The sequence below is a fragment of the Anas platyrhynchos genome, chromosome 1, assembly GCF_047663525.1.
Source record: "Anas platyrhynchos isolate ZD024472 breed Pekin duck chromosome 1, IASCAAS_PekinDuck_T2T, whole genome shotgun sequence".
Classification (NCBI taxonomy): domain Eukaryota; kingdom Metazoa; phylum Chordata; class Aves; order Anseriformes; family Anatidae; genus Anas; species Anas platyrhynchos.
In genome coordinates this window covers 6,274,623-6,290,486 of record NC_092587.1, presented here as the reverse complement: position 1 = coordinate 6,290,486, position 15,864 = coordinate 6,274,623, and the positions used below count along the sequence as shown (strand labels likewise).

Here is a 15,864-nt window from a genome sequence, read left to right as displayed (position 1 = left end):
TAGGTTGGATGTCAGGAAGTATTTCTTCACAGGAAGGGTAGTTAGGCATTGGAACAGGCTGCCCAGAGAAGTGGTGGAGTTACCATCCCTGGAGGTGTCTGAGAGATGTGTGGTTTAGTGGTGGAATTGGTAGAGTTAGGTGGTGGTTGGATTTTGTGCTCTTAAGGGTCTTTTCCCACCTCAGTGATTCTGCGATGCTATTTGTTGGTCTGCTCTAACTCACCACTAAAAGGCATGGAGCTGTGAAACCTACAGTTTAGTGAGGTATTAAACACACTACTGGGTCAACAGGACTTCACCTCTGGTCTTCCTCCTGCCTCCTTCAAAAAACCCCTCCCTGCAGCATCTCTGTCATCTTCACCCTGTGGCACCATACAACGTGGGTAACCCAAGAGTAAAATTTTGAAGTCATCAGTTGGAGGGACGTGAGCCAACACTCAAGATTTTACCTGGTGTGTCTCCAGTCAGGTTTTCAGAAGGGAAATGGCCAGCAAAGATTTGCATCAGAAGTCATCCCTCTTCCAAACGATATCTCCTTTTGCAATTGAGGCACGTACTGTGAGTGAGATATCCCCAGAGCAGCCCGGGGAGGTGGGGACATCGCTCCCTGAAGCACTGCCTTCAGGAACAACTCGCTAGGATTCAAATGCTTCTTTGTTTATGAAATAAGGTCCACCAGACCTATCACCAATTGTTTATGCTACAGAGCACACTCCCATTAATGCTAATGGTGCTTCGGAGCATAAATCCTTGGTAATTGATATAGGAATGTATCCCAGAAGACTTTACTTTACTACTGATTTAGCTGATAGATATAAATGTGTGAGAGGGAAATATTAGCATTCATGTAAAACAATTAGGTTATCAACAGGGACGAATGATTCAGAAAATGACTGCAACTTCCCACCTCCCTTTAATGGACAAAAAAGAAAGTCTGCTAACGAGGAAAATCAGAGGGAATACAAATATGAGCTAATCACTGCTATTACTTAATATTTGTTATACACCAGCAGCCCCTGTGAATCCAGCCTGGATCCCCATCCGAGCTCAGTGTAGATGCGGGATGGAAAGGAGCATCCTGCTGCCTACTTTGGTCAGTCCTCCCCAGGGCTTTGCTGGGGAGCAGTATTTTGGGTTTACTCCTCTAAAAGCCGGCCACCCGATGTACAGCTCAATACCAGTTGCTAAATATGTATGAAGAGAGGAGAATGATACAAGCAGAGGGTAGATTTCCACAATTTAATTTTTTTTTTTTTTTTTCAGATAATATAATGGCATATGAAAAGTGAGGCAGTAATGCAGTTCAAAAGAAAAAAAGAAAGCAACCCCCCAACCACTCTCCTGGATCTTTCTGCCAAAGGCTGACATTATTGAAAGTTTGCTAAATACAAGTAGTCCAGACATTTCCATAAAAATCTGATTGTGCGAAACCTACAATTTTGTGGCAAATGTACAGCCATTGAAGGAATAAATTTTTCAGTGTACTCAACAGTTTTTGCTATTAGACTCCCATTTAATTCATGGGTTTTGATGTGAAAATGTTCTCCTAAAAGAAGGCTCAGATACAGGATACAGTAAACCACTCATCTTCCACAAAAAGGTGCTTTGACCTCGAATGTTGAATCTGTGATTTTGAGCATACCAGGTTTCATTTTTTTTTTTTTTATTCTAAACCTATGTAGAATCAGGAGGAAAAAAAGTCACATACCAAAAATAAATAAATTATTGTTTGTGGAAGAAATATAGCTTTGTTTCATTACATTTTCTGATTCACATATTTTAGCTATTTCATACCATTTTAGTGCAAAAGCAAGCATGTTTAGAAAAAGATAGAAAATTTCCACATTTTAGTGTCGTTTGCTGCAAGTCACTGAGTGGTAAGACTTTTTCTCCCCATGGACTAATTTTCAAGGTCTCAGATATTAATGAAATATCAAGCAGATTATACAACATTTGCCTGGGTATGGTTAAAGACTGTATACCCAGTAAGATTTCATATAACAAAAAAGCGCCCAACCCTAGAAACATTTTTTTTTCCATTTAATGCTCATAAAATTTTACAGACAACAAAATCCTTTCTTAAGCTTTATTTAAGAAATCGAATACTATTATAGTTCAATATATATAAGACACATCCAGTATTGTGTTCCTGATAGCAAGTGCATAGATTTTGTTAAGATATCATTTTTATATTTTAAAAATTTTTTTATTTGTTACTCAGTAGCATGTTTCATGATCACACGAAGGGATATTCCCAGTGATTTTGCTAAGAGCATGAGAGAAAAAACAGAACACAGCAAAGTAGTGAAACTACAACAGAGATGAGGAACAAAAACAATCAGGCAAACTCTCAGTACAGTCGATTCCTGATAAGTGAATAATCTGATTGCTTGGTCACAATGCTTTATTCACTTATCAGGAATGATTCACACTACATTTTGTTAAACTGTTTTCCTTAGCCTAATACCTAAGAGTCACACTGGGCAAAGGCACACACACTCTGGCAGGCTATTCTTTAATCAGCAAGTCTTGTGACAGTTTGGTAATTTCCCATGGCGATACACATATAGCTAACAAAGAGACATTTTGCTAACACTGCAAGGTGCCTTACATAATTGAAATTAAAAGCATGCATTTAAGCAGGACAAACTGTTCAGCTGCATTGCTTTAAGGAACTCATTTTTCCCCATTGTTGAAATAAATAAAATAAAAAAAAAAAAAGGAAAAAAAAAAACAACAACAACCCTGTCTCTTTCAGCCCTGAGTATTCAAAAGAAACCCAACTATAGCATAAGTCTTTTACTCACTTATATTTTTGGAAGAAAAGACCCCTCACAAAGCTCCAGTTTCTTTCCTAAGACCAAGTTTGGGGAAAAAATAAAATAAAGACATCTACAAGAACCTAGAAATCCCAGAGATCAACTCTGATTTATCGTTCATGTAAGTCCAGACTTACTCAACTGAATCCACTGGTGTCAACATAATCAGAACCAGAATCATGAACTCTAGAAGCATAAAAGACCCAAGGTACAGCCTGACCATTGGGATCTGCTCCCTTGCCTGGGCTGTCCTCTACAGGCTTCTGTGGTTTTTAATTAAACTTAGAGTTGCAGGCAAGGTATTTGCTTGGACCCCTGACCCTACAAGACAATGTTTGAGCTTCTTTGGGATGCACTAAGGGACATGGTTTAGTGGGGGACTCAGTAGGTCAGGCTGGTGGTTGGACTTGATGATCTTGAAGGTCTTTTCCTACCTAGATGATTCTAGGATTCTATCCCAGACTTGTCACCTATTTGGCCTTTTGTGGAACCGGAAAAGTGTAGAAAAGAAAAAAAAAAAAACACAAAACCCACCAAGGTTAAATAAATAAATAAGCAACCAGGCCAACTCATGAGCCACCTGAAAATTTCAAAACTCTTCCAAACACAGGAGCCAACATCATGGCTGAAACCACACGGAAACACCCCGCGCGCTGTGCCCCCGTGCTGCGCGAGCCCTCGCCTGGGGTGGTGTCTGTGTGTGAGCCGAAGCCAGAGTGCCAGAAGGACCGGGGGAGAGGAGACACGAGGGAGGAGTGTCCATTGGGTCTCATAAGAGCACTTTTAAGTGGTCTTCGATTCCTGAGCATCACAGAAAGTGGGACAAAGGAAAGGGGAGTGGGCATATGGCTTGAATTCCAGAGAGCACTTGCCAGTGCTTCTCTCTCCTCCTTGGGTTTGTTTTTCTATTTGTTTGTTTGGTTTTTGGCTTTGTTGGTTTTGTTTTCCCCTCTCCAAATTGTAAGCTTTGTATCTGTGATCAGACAGAGGAGAGAAGAGACTTTTGTAAACCAGAACAACATAGATATTTTTCTTTCACGGCTTTTATTTCATTGTGGTAGATATGGGGGAGAGCAGAGAGATTCTTGTGAGGAAAAAAAAATTATAGGAAATGGAAAAATAAAACAAAAAAAGCTAAAAGCCAACTCTAGGGGAAAAAAAAAAAAAAAAAAAAAAAGTGCTATGGTATTTCTTTTGTCCCTTTTGAGATTTGTGTAATACTATTAGCCAGTGCTGAGAATGATCTGCTTTGTAAACCCACAGCAAAAATATCACCCGTTTGAACAACAGGGGATTTTTTTTGTGTTTCCTTTTCTTTTATTTTCTTACTCTTTTTTTCCCTCTTTTTTTTTTTTTTTAATTCTTCCACTGGCTTTAATAGAGTCTCCCTGTGCTCACTTGGATTTTATTTTTAAATTATTATATGTATAACTGCACGTAACAAGCTCGTTTACCTGGTAGGCTTTTGCAGGCTCTCATAGCCCTAGTTAAGCTGTGATTAGTTTCTAAGGAGTTTGACTAACACCATATGCCATCAGATTACTGTGCAGTCTGGAAGAAATCCCAAGGCTATATTTTCTTGAATGTTTCATACGCTTCTGCGAAGTAGCGGCAGAGTATTTTTTGAATGACTAGGAAGAATTGATCACCATAATCCGCGTTTTGCAGACTGACTGAAATGTCAGCAAAAATCTTTTCACATGGCTTCTGATTTCTCTGTGTATTTGTGTGCATAAGCTTTTGCAGTTAGAAGACTAGCAAAAGCTATCTTCCATATGACTTTGCAGGAAACTCATTTAAAATGCTTCCTGCTCAGACAGATTATCCAAGTGATAAGGCATGACTAGGGGGAGGGAGAGAGAAAAAAATATCAAAGAAACCATAACATGTCTAAAATGCACAAATCCTCTTTTGCCCCCCAATCAGATATTCACTTAGGTGGAATCGACTGTATCTTTTGTACACAACCAACAAATAGAGAAAAAAAAAAAAAAAAACAGGAACGTGAAACAGTGAGGTGTGTAGATGTATTACCAACACATAATGACCACCAACAATACAAGACACAAAGTAGAGAGACAAGTATTAGGAAAATGGTTTAATATTGGAGACAGAAGCAAAAAACTGCATCACACAATAACATACGTTACAAAAATAAGTCTGACTGTTTCAACTACACGGTTATGTTCACAATGAGGACAGAAGAATCAGAAAAAACTCTGATCTAAACAGCAAAAAAGCAAACCCCTAACGTTTTAACTAATACATTTATCCACGCAAAGTGACCGAGTACTCCTAATTCTAATTACCTTATTGTGTAACTGCACGATACAGAATAAAAAGTGAAACTTACCGCTTTTGTTAAGACAAAATTCTAAACACTAGATATAAGCAAAGGGAAAAAAAGAAATCAAGCCAAAGTTTTTAATTCTCTAAACAAAACCAACTCTCTTTCTACCATCCAGAAATCAAACTTGAAAATCAGTCATGATCGAGGGGGCCCACGAGAGTAAGCCACAAAAATTTCCATTTGTTTTTAATCTCCAGTATAAAAAGTTCCACTGGTACAAAATGCGTAAGTAAGTACAGTCAGGTTGTAGAAATATGAAAGCCTGCTTTTTTTTTTTTTTTTTTTTTTTCTTGTTCTTTTTTTTTTTTTTGGCTCAAATTCCATCAAACAACAAAATCCAAATGCATCAATAAAACAGAAACAATACTCAAATGGTCTTACAGTTTCCACTAGATTGCATTAACTTTGGCTTTTCTCAGACAATACTTAAAAACTAGTTTGTAATTCTAAACAAAATGATAGTATTATTAATCTACAAACAACAATTCTCACAGCACAAAAAAAACACAAATACATAGTTTTTTTTTTTTTTCTTTTTTCTTTTTTTTTTTGTATGACATTATCCAAAAAGGTAATGAAACTACAGGATATTTTTTCCTTTTGTTAATTAGCACTTAAGATAATAAAAACAGAAACAGTAAAATGATTCCAGAGTAGCACAAGCCAAGGAACTGTAACCCCTATGGTGAAAGAAAGATGAACTTGTTACTCCTTTGAGGACTGCCATTTCATCACAATTAGCTAATTTGTTTGAAAAAAAGCAACTAGTCTAGTCTTTTGATTAGAATTTTGTAAAGCAATTTCCCTTGTTTTTCTTCCTCTCTTATTAGGCCCTTGCACCCTTGCAGCTTTTTCCTTTCAATATTTTGAAAGAGAACTGGTAGATAATTTGTCTCCAAGGAGGTGTATGTTTGGGTTTTCATTTTTATATTTGATTTAAAAAATAAATACATTTCAAGATGGACACATCTCAGTTGCCTGGAAATCCTGAACTGTTCCTCCTCTCCCACTGCTAAGCCAATGTCTTGTGTAGTGTAATTTGGGGCAACCGCTCGGGTCAGCGGCTGATACCAAATTACACTGCCTGATGACCAAAGACATCACCGCTCTCACTGGACTGGTAAACCCGCAGGACACACTAGGGCATCTAAAAAAGCTTTGGAAATTTATACGGTGGTTACAATGAGGATAAATTAGTGAAACAGTCTAAACAATCCAAATGATGATCTCATATTATATATATATGTACATATATATAATATAACGTACGTGAGATGATACTTTGAATATGCAAAATTGCTGCAAGTAGTACAAAATAGCCCTCAAAGGGTGTAGGAAGGCCCCAGCAGTAGTAAAAATGTGAGAAAAGTATAGATCACTTATTTATAAGTGCATGTGCTATAAGAAGGAAACTTTTTTGCATCACTAGAGGCTAGTCCTTTCCATCCCAGGGCTCTACATAAAGAAGCGTTTAAGTTGGGGATGAGAGACAAGAGTGCACCAGCTGATGTTGTTCATATAGGGCTTCGTTTTTAATTTTAGGTGGCTTCGAATATAATCAGAAATAGGAAGAAGGTATGGCACTTTATCATCAGTAGCAAGTACTGCTGCTCACACGCATTGGATTGGCAATGAATTTGCTATACCGGTAGCAAAGAACCAAATTTGGTTGTTGGTCACTACGTGTGCGGTAGAAATGCAATCTAATCAGACTTACAAGGCAGTGAAAGGGCTACCAGCATCTCTTTTCTGGTTCCTTACACACAGCTTCCTCCAGCAAACACCCACATCAGTCACATACGTATTCCCATGGACTACTTGTACGAGTAAAGTTACTCCTCTCTATACGAGTGTCTGCAGGAGTAAGCCAATATATTGCCGTTACAGGTAATGGCAGATAACACCAAACATTACAGTGTATGTAAACTTTATCCATAAAAAGTAGTTTAACTGCAGTGCATGCTGAATTTTCACCCAGGAAGATCTAGTGCATCTGATTTAAGCAAAAGTTCATTTATTTAAATTACAAAAATATTTTTTTTCTCCTCACGATTTTCAAATGGTGGATTTACCACTCCTTTCTGGGAGTGGTTCACACAATAGATAATTAAAGAATTGTTTTATTTTTCTTTTATTTTATTAATACTGAATAGCATATTCCAGCAGCATATTAAAAGCTCTTTAAGAAAAGACAAAATCCCCAAAATCTAAAAAGGAAAACCACAAGTTAATTACTGTTTTAAATAATTTTAGTTATAGATACAGAAGAAATTTAGACAGCAGTAAAATATTTTTGTCCTTCAGATCTGCCCTGTGCATTGTTCTGATTTCAACCATGTATTAAATAAACCACAAAAAACTAAGTATATATATATTTATAGATATAGATATATATATAAAAATAAACAGCAAAATGGTGAATGTATAAAAGGTATTAACACTCAAGACAGCTCTGGGTGGAAAGGGTTAAAAGTTCAAAACTTTCTCACCTTAGAGGTTTCCATACAATATGAAGAAAATACATTGTGAGGTTTGCTTTCACAGCATTGATGTGTGCAGAGTGGTTAAAAAAGTGAAACATGGGCACTTATACAATGTTTTACAAAAAACATCAAAGAGAAATAACAAACAATAACAATTTCAGGCAACAAGACCACAGGATAGCAAGTTAACAAACTTTTTAACCTCTTTTTCTTTAAATATTAGGGATTTATACAAAACACATAATAAAATACCCATGTTATCAAATTACTTCACACAAGAAACACACTGAAGCTCTAGGAAGAAAGTACCTTTGGAATTTGGCACTATAGTTTCACTGATTTTTTTTTCTTTAAAAGAAAAACCGATCACATTTTGCTGAACACAAACACATCTAAATTGTTCACAATAAAAAAATGACATCAATGCGTCACAAGCCAACACAAACTTATTCTGGAATATTTTTTAATTTTTCACATGAAATTCATTTTTTTAAGCAAACAACTTTTTTTTTTCTTTTTTTTTTTTGAATCTTGTTTTTGTTCTTGTTCTTCAAGTAAACCAATTTTAAACTTGTCTTTATAAACATAGAACACTTAAGACCATAAGACTCATGATGAAACCACAACTTAATTCACAGAAGCACCAACGTAACACATTTTACAGTAACCTTTCTTCTGTACATTGAAACAGTATAAAATATAGGTAATTTCATGTGCATTAAACCATGGATTGTCTAACTGTGAGTCAGTTCAGCAAAAGGTGACACAAGTAGGTAGCATTTGCCCTAAAACAGGGTAAATATTTTCTTATACTAATCTACAAAAAGTGGTTCTATATATATACTTTAATGAGAAAGTGAGCCACCTAAAATGGCCTTATCAAAAAACTTTACACTGCCTGAAAAATGTAAAAACTATTACAGACCTCTAGAGACTTAAAATCAGACAGTTTTATTTCTCAAACTGTTTTGGAAGTAGTCTGTTAGAAACCAACATTCTGTGCCTCTGGACACATATTGCTATTGTCACCAGTGACCAGGCAGAATGCCAATCCCTGTATAATACTTTCAAGTCTGTTTTTTTTTTTTATTTTTTTTTTTACGAAATGAAAAAAAAAATAGAACAAAGGAAAAAAGAAAAACAAAAAAGGAAAGAAAGAAAAAACATTTTGCCACAGGTTGTTTTTAAATCCTATCATTAATTTATCTAATAATAAATTTCAGTCTTGCATGAATGCAGCAATGTTTTTTCACATTGACTTCCCAGAATTCATAGCTAGATGAGGTCACATGCAAATTTCAAAGGTCAAACTAGATCAAAGGTCAGTAGGAGAACCAAATATGATGTGAGGTCAGAAAGACATCAGAAACAATGACGGGACGATGAAACTTTTTTTTTTTTTTGAGACGCCACAGGGACATGCTAGGCAAACGATGGGCTAACGGGCATGGAGATGTCTAGGGAAAAAACAAGGAAGAGGAAAAAAGTTACATAGAATCTATGCAGCACAAACAAAATCACTTTTATGGGTGCAGGAGAAAACTAATGCAAATCTTTTGTCAGTAGAGTCTATGAGCTGTTCACATAATTTGCATTAACTTACAATACTTGTCAACAACAGCACAATGGAACCCCAAAAGAATCCATCTGAAAGGAGTCAGAGAGAATGGATTCGTCTTTGGGGAGAAAAGAGAGGAAAGAACCAGTTTCTACAAATGTAACATAAAGGTACGGGGAGGGAAAAAAAGGTCAGACAACTGAACTTTAAACTAGGTAATGGAAACTACGAACAAAATAACCAGACAAATACAAACAAGAGGATAAAAGCATGAACTGTAAAGGGTGTAGGGTTCAACAGTGAAAAAGCGCCCATTCTTGGCACAATTACTCTAGAGACTACTTCAAAGGATCTAGCTAGCATAGAGAGCTGCTCTTTAGGTATCCAATAAGTTAACAATAGGCAATAAATAACTTCCATTATTTCTGAGGCAGTAAAAATTTTGTATAAAAATAGAAATGCTTTTTACAAATAAAATTTACAGGCCTGTGGCTTTCTTTTTTATTATTATTAAATTTATCTCTCAAGAAACATCAAGTATTGTCACTCATTTTATTTTATTTTTTTTTTATTTTAAACCCTGTAGCTTTAGAAACAGATCTCTAAATCTTTTTTACATTAATCCTTTCCAAAAAAACAAGAACTTAAAAAAAAGTGAAATATAAAGACGACCAGTGTAAAATCAGACTAATATATAACAACACATTGTTTTGAACTGAAAAAAAAATCAAATCTTCTCAAAAAACAAGTTGATGTAGTGGAAAGACTTGTTTCAATTTTCTTGTTGCAAAATAAGTGCTTCAACTGGCATGAGGCCATTTTCTTTAACCTATAAACTGCTGGTGCCACCCTGGTAAAATAGGATCCAACCATAGAAAACAACTTTTATTGTGTGCTAATGGCACCAGGGTTCACAGAGTTAAATTGCACATTTTTTTTTTTTTTTGTGTGTGTGTGTTGCTTTGAATTTCAAGACGTTTATTTATTAAAAAGGAGATAAATTATGCTGCAAAACAAAATACAGTAACACAACTCAGTAATTACTTGGCAAGGAAATGGGAGCCAAGTGTAGTAAGGACAAGTGGGGAAATGGAAGTGGTAACTGTAAAAATAACTGTCTCTTGGTGAAGGTTGGCTATATGTTCTCTCTTAACCCCCCTGCAGAGGACAGGTTTGCTCATGGGACTTACCCTAAGAAAGCTAAAATAAGAGCAGTAAGCATCTGGGGTTAAGATCAGTAAGGTTTGCTGTCATTTTTGGAGCGTTTCAGCTGAACCTTCAAGCGTTTCATGCCAATCTGAAAGCCGTTCATAGCCTGGATAGCAGCTTGTGCAGAGACTGGATTGTCATAGCTAACAAAACCTACGAGACACAGAACGGAGGCGGGAGAGAAAGCGAACTGTAGGTTAGAACAAATTCCAGAAGGCTTTTTGTTAGGATTTTATTATTACTATTTATTTGACACATTTACCTCTCTTTCAATTATTTCTTTGATCACACTCCATAGCCCATTTCCTCGCCCTTTCCCTTCGCCTTCCCTTTTACCTTCATAATATTTCTTTCCTAGCTGGGATGCAGTTGGCCAGTTTTGGTGCAATGCAGTTTCCCAATCTGTTTTTTATCTACCTACCTTAGAGACTGTAGATATTTATTACTGTAACACTTTTCACTGTAATATCTACACATCTCCCAGCCTATTAGGAAGTACTATGAGGCCAGTCTGTACATGTGAAGATGAAACAGAAGACCTGGTTACAGAAACAAAACCCAAACTTGGATGCCTGTACGAATTTGCGCATCTGAATGTGAGTTCACGTACACTGGTCCTGGGTGATATTAAACAGTCATCTCCTTGGGCCCAGACTGGGACAGTTGCAATATTAATATTTTGTATTTTTACAGCTCCTTCCAGTTCAAGATCTCAAGGTACATTAAATGTTAATTAATTCAGCCTCTTGGTCCCAAAAGGGGTATGCAAGGATCGAAATTAAGCAACATCATAAAGACAATGGCAGGGCTTGATGAGAACTCCAGATCTTCTGCTCCTCAGCTGTGAGCACTAACTAGGGGGATAATGCTTGCTCGGGTAATTCAGAATGGCTGGCCTGGCTCAGCTTTCTTTTCCCCCTGAGACAAAAAAAGCTCTGTTCATAATGGACTCAAATCTCCCTGATTCTGGAAGCTCAAAATTCATTTTCATATCTGGGCCTCCCACTTGTAATTGCAAAGCTCGCCTAACTGCTGCTCTGCCTCTGCTCTGGCTAATTACCACTGCATTCCAGCCTGCTATTATGCATCGGCTTTGAAATGCTCCTTCTCCTTTCCACTTGAATTTGACTTAACACATATCCCTTCACCCTGTTAAAGCATGGCTCCCCCACACTTTGTTTTCAGTACTAACACGGAAGCTGCTCAGCTCCTGTCTTCCACCAGCTTTCTTCATTTGTGCTTAGTGCCTGCATCCTTTTCTGATTCACAACCTCTTTTTGCTGTCATTTTAACCTGCTCTTTTATGGCTCTTGCTTACCTCGCACTGTTGCCCTCTTCCTTCTTCAGTGTCAGAATGATACACTTTGCCCATTGTAAAGAAAAAAGCCTCTTAACAAGTCATTTGGTCCCTGTCTGCCCTCCCTCCTTACAGACCTTCCCTACGGTTCACCTTAAATCGACTTCACCAAACTATTTACTTAAGACTCTTCTCTGACAATTCAGGCTCACTTCTGCTCCTTTCCACTCAAAAAGCCTCTCACTTAAATCTCTGTAGACCTTCTCCCGGCCAAAGCCAATATGCTTGATTCATGCTCTTCTGTGGTTGATTATTCATTACCTCCTTAAGGGATAATAAATATTCCTCCATATCTTCCTTGATTTTAGTAACTTGTCAATTCCTCACTTTCTTCACTTGATCATTTCCTCTGAATATTATCACCATATCCTGAGGAACTTCATCACCCTCTTCCTTTCCTTCCCCTGTCTTGCTGTAGGAGATCTTATCTGTTCACACGACTCCAATCACTGCCTTAGCACTGCACTCCTCTGTCTACTTCCATCAGCTCACAGATCTCAGCCTTGAGCTGTAAGATTTCCTCAGGGACAGAAAGAAAAAGCAACCTACCATGAGTTAGAAGGCAGCTGTAGCACCTTCCGGGCAGATACTGCATAACCTCCATAAGCTACTCCTACCTACCTCAACAATTCAGCAGTTTCCTCTACGGCCTTCCTGACCTTCACGTTGTTCTCTTGAGTGCATTCTGAATGGTTTTCTGCTATGAACCTCTCATCATCTTAGTTCCTTTTTATCTTAGCTAGTCATGGTGACCTGAAAGTTAAGCAACTGATCTAAACTAGTCATCAGGTGGCATCTGTGAATGGTGAATGAAGAGAAGCAAGCGCTCCTTGAGGTGGCTTTTCCACCCACCTCTCTTGTCACCAACTCAGACTCTCCCGTGCTGACAGAAGAACAATTAGCTTAGGCTATGCTTACCTTCCAGGGGATGTAATAAGTCACTTCATTCTATGTCTCTTTAATAGTTTCCTTGACTCAGCCACAAATTCAAACATACATCCTCTGTGCTGCATCAGTGGAATCAGCCTTTATCATTCAATTGTTATCCTGCTTCACAATTTGTCTCTATGCACAGAATGCTCTATCTACATTAGCCTGTTACACTTTCATCTTATCCCTTATCAAGAACCTTCACTTACAAAGCTTGTGAGGGAATATGACATTCTCTCCCTTTATTTGTTTCTGATTGCATCCATTCATCATTTTTTTTGGTCTGAAATTTAAACTGCAGGTTACGTGGGGATGGGATGATGTTTCTTATCAATTTGCAAAGCCCCTGTCATGATGATTCTGATTTTTGTTTTAAATCTCTTGGTACCTCTGTAACCAGGATAAATATTTTTCATCATTTGAGTAGCAAATTTGTTATGAGGAAGACTGTATTTACGCTGGGATGTCACTGGGTCCCCCCTCCCCTGCCTTACTTTACTCTCTCATTTCTGTTATTGTAAGTTTTATGAAAGGCAAGAGAGAAGCTTAAAGAGTGAAACCCTTTGTCTGTGGAATCAACTAGAGCTCATGAGAGCTCATGAAAAAGTATTTCCAGGGGTAGATGGACTGTCCTGTCATCCTCATTACCATTTAATCTCTTGAGCATTCAACTGAGATGGACAAGAAAGCAAATAACACCAAAGCTCATTTTCTGCAAATAAAAGTGATTTTTCATTTTGAGAAGCAGTGTTACATAAAAGCTCATCACTGTGTATCACTACTCTGAGATTGGAACAAATCTTCCCATCCAAATTCAGTCAGCGGACAGCGTTGGACACTCTTTTCACCTTTCTAGTGTTCAATCTCTTTTCATCTGCAATTTGACTTCCAAAAAATCCCAAACCAACCCAGTCCAACAAAAAAAAGAAACAAACCCAGATTGCACCATGAGCAATGAGCATTAGCGGTACCAGTGAGAAATGGGTAATTCAGATGTACTACTGTCTCAGCTTTTGGTGGGAATACAGAGAAAAAAAAAAAGAAAGTTTTTTGAAACACAAGTTTGGGGCTGAAACAACAAATAGATGATTCTTGCCAATAAAAGCTGAGGTGATGCATGCAGGGATGTTAAACTAGCAGGATTAATCTTGGCTTTGCCTGTGATTAACAGAATCACACAGGTGCTGTTCACACCTACTGAATCAGAAAATCTCAACTTCCTCTGCCACTGCAGTACTTTTTGTTTTTAAAGCAGAACTCTCTCGACTGCTGGCAGAATACCTGGGGAGGAAGAATGAGAAATTGCAATGTTACTGAAACCTGACTAATGCCAAAAAGACAGAGGACTATTCCATCCATTGGGTGTTGACCCTTCTGTTTCCCCTCAAACAAGATAACCTCAGTTCATCATTCTAAGGTAGGTATTTGTGTCCTGTAAACCCAGAGAAATGTGTAGGTAGGTAATCGAACAGTAAAAGGAAACCCACAAAAAACAAGTGTGGGAAGCGAGTTGATGAATTGAGCCGCCTGCCCAAACTAATCTACATTTTTTTCAGTAGTGATCACAATTGCTGCATTTCGATTAACACAGCTTGATTTGACATTTCATCAAGGTTCCTGGAGACCTCAACAGTGATTTTGTCACCCCAACACACTAGCTGAACTGGCTCCAGATCAATAGGGAGTCCTTTTCAATTCCAGTTTTCAAATTTGCTACAGCCTCAGGGACTGTTTTAACACATTGCAGAAACATGCTGTACTGTATTAGTCTAAATATGAGCAATTTTTTTGTAAAGCTTAAACAGGGCCTAAAAAATAAAGAAAAATGCAGAAAGAATATCACATGCTATCTGCAAAGTGAATTAAATTTCCAGGTGTACTATGGGCTTGTCAGGTGCAATAGACACAGATTGTGGTATGGCTTGAATCCCTGTGCAGTAGGTATTTCTGAGTAGCCTGATAGATGCTGCTCTTGATTGGGTACTGTCTGTTTAGATAAATTCATCTCTTTTAAAATGGGTTAAAGCCCAATAGCTGTTCCTGAATGGACCTCATGTAGACAAACACTGAGACAGACACATTTGAACAAAACCTAGATTAAAAAAAAATAAAGAAGTAATGATATGCAAGCTAAGAAACATGTATTATGGTTAATGGGGACACTTGAAAATTAAGTGATGGTGCTGTGCAAAGAGCAACATTTGTCAGTACAAAAAAGTTTTGGAAACTAAAGGGATTGTCTCGACTGGTTACTAATTTGTCATACATACAGCTGCTTTCCTTTACTCTGGGAAAGAGTTGTCATTTCGCTGGAAGCCCCAGTATTTTAAGTCAAACCTTACGAAACTTTTCTTTAAGAGATTCTGTCCTCCAAGACCCTTCTCATGTCTTGCATTAAAACCACAGTCATTAGACCAACGATCTAACAGGTTGCCACTCAGTCACCTTCTGTTTTCCTCTCTGTTGAGGCACTGAACTGGTGCACCTATGTCATTCGAAGGACATCAGCCTATCTGACCAACCCTAGAAATTGTTTTATACCAACATATCATCTTCTCCTCTGCTGCCATCTAGTTTTCTGACAGCCTAAAGCATTCCCTGGAAAACTTGACATTGACACTCCCCTCATCCCCACCCTAAGGTAAGGGGAGATGCTACCTTTCATAATGTATTGGAGCTTGCCTGCTGCAGCTCTAGCTGCATATCTAGACATCAACTGTCTGTAAAACGTTCTGAACTACATGTACACACCATTCAAACACTAATTGCACAATCTTGTACTTAATTCAGAAGAAAGAAATTCCTGTAATGTAGAAGTAATGGGTTAAACATAGAGCATTTTTAAGTGGCTCAGCTATACAATAGAGAATAATTAGGTATCCATAATAAGGCAGCTTAATAGTATACTAAATGACATTCCCCCACATAGGGTGTAATTAGTTTCATGTACTTGACACATTCATGCGAGATGTCAGACTGGAAGATTATTATTGTTTTTTCACAGCCAATTTTTAGTTAGAACTAGTTTGCCTGTGCATCCTTCCTCTCATTTGAGGATTAAGAGTCCATTATTTTGGGAATGAAATTCCAGTATGACATTTCTCACACTGCTGTTAATTTTCTTTCCTGACCCCTTTTCAGAGTGGTGCATGTGGTTT

At 37.6% G+C, this 15,864-nt stretch overlaps 1 protein-coding gene across 14 annotated transcripts in view; it reads right to left on the bottom strand.

Annotated features, from left to right (window-relative positions):
- Positions 1–4,902: 4,902 nt before the first annotated feature.
- Positions 4,903–15,864, bottom strand: part of CELF2 (CUGBP Elav-like family member 2) — a 371,305-nt gene continuing 360,343 nt past the window's right edge. For 12 of the 14 annotated variants that reach the window (XM_038186449.2, XM_072043635.1, XM_072043768.1 and 9 more), the window contains 2 exons: positions 10,401–10,572; positions 4,903–9,109 (listed from right to left, as the gene is read on the bottom strand). In XM_038186449.2, the coding sequence (XP_038042377.1) occupies positions 10,445–10,572 (128 nt within the window). In that variant the 3' untranslated portion in view covers positions 4,903–9,109; positions 10,401–10,444. The remainder of the gene's footprint in view (positions 9,110–10,400; positions 10,573–15,864) is intronic. The other 2 variants (XM_072043812.1, XM_038186464.2) reach the window with 1 other exon arrangement.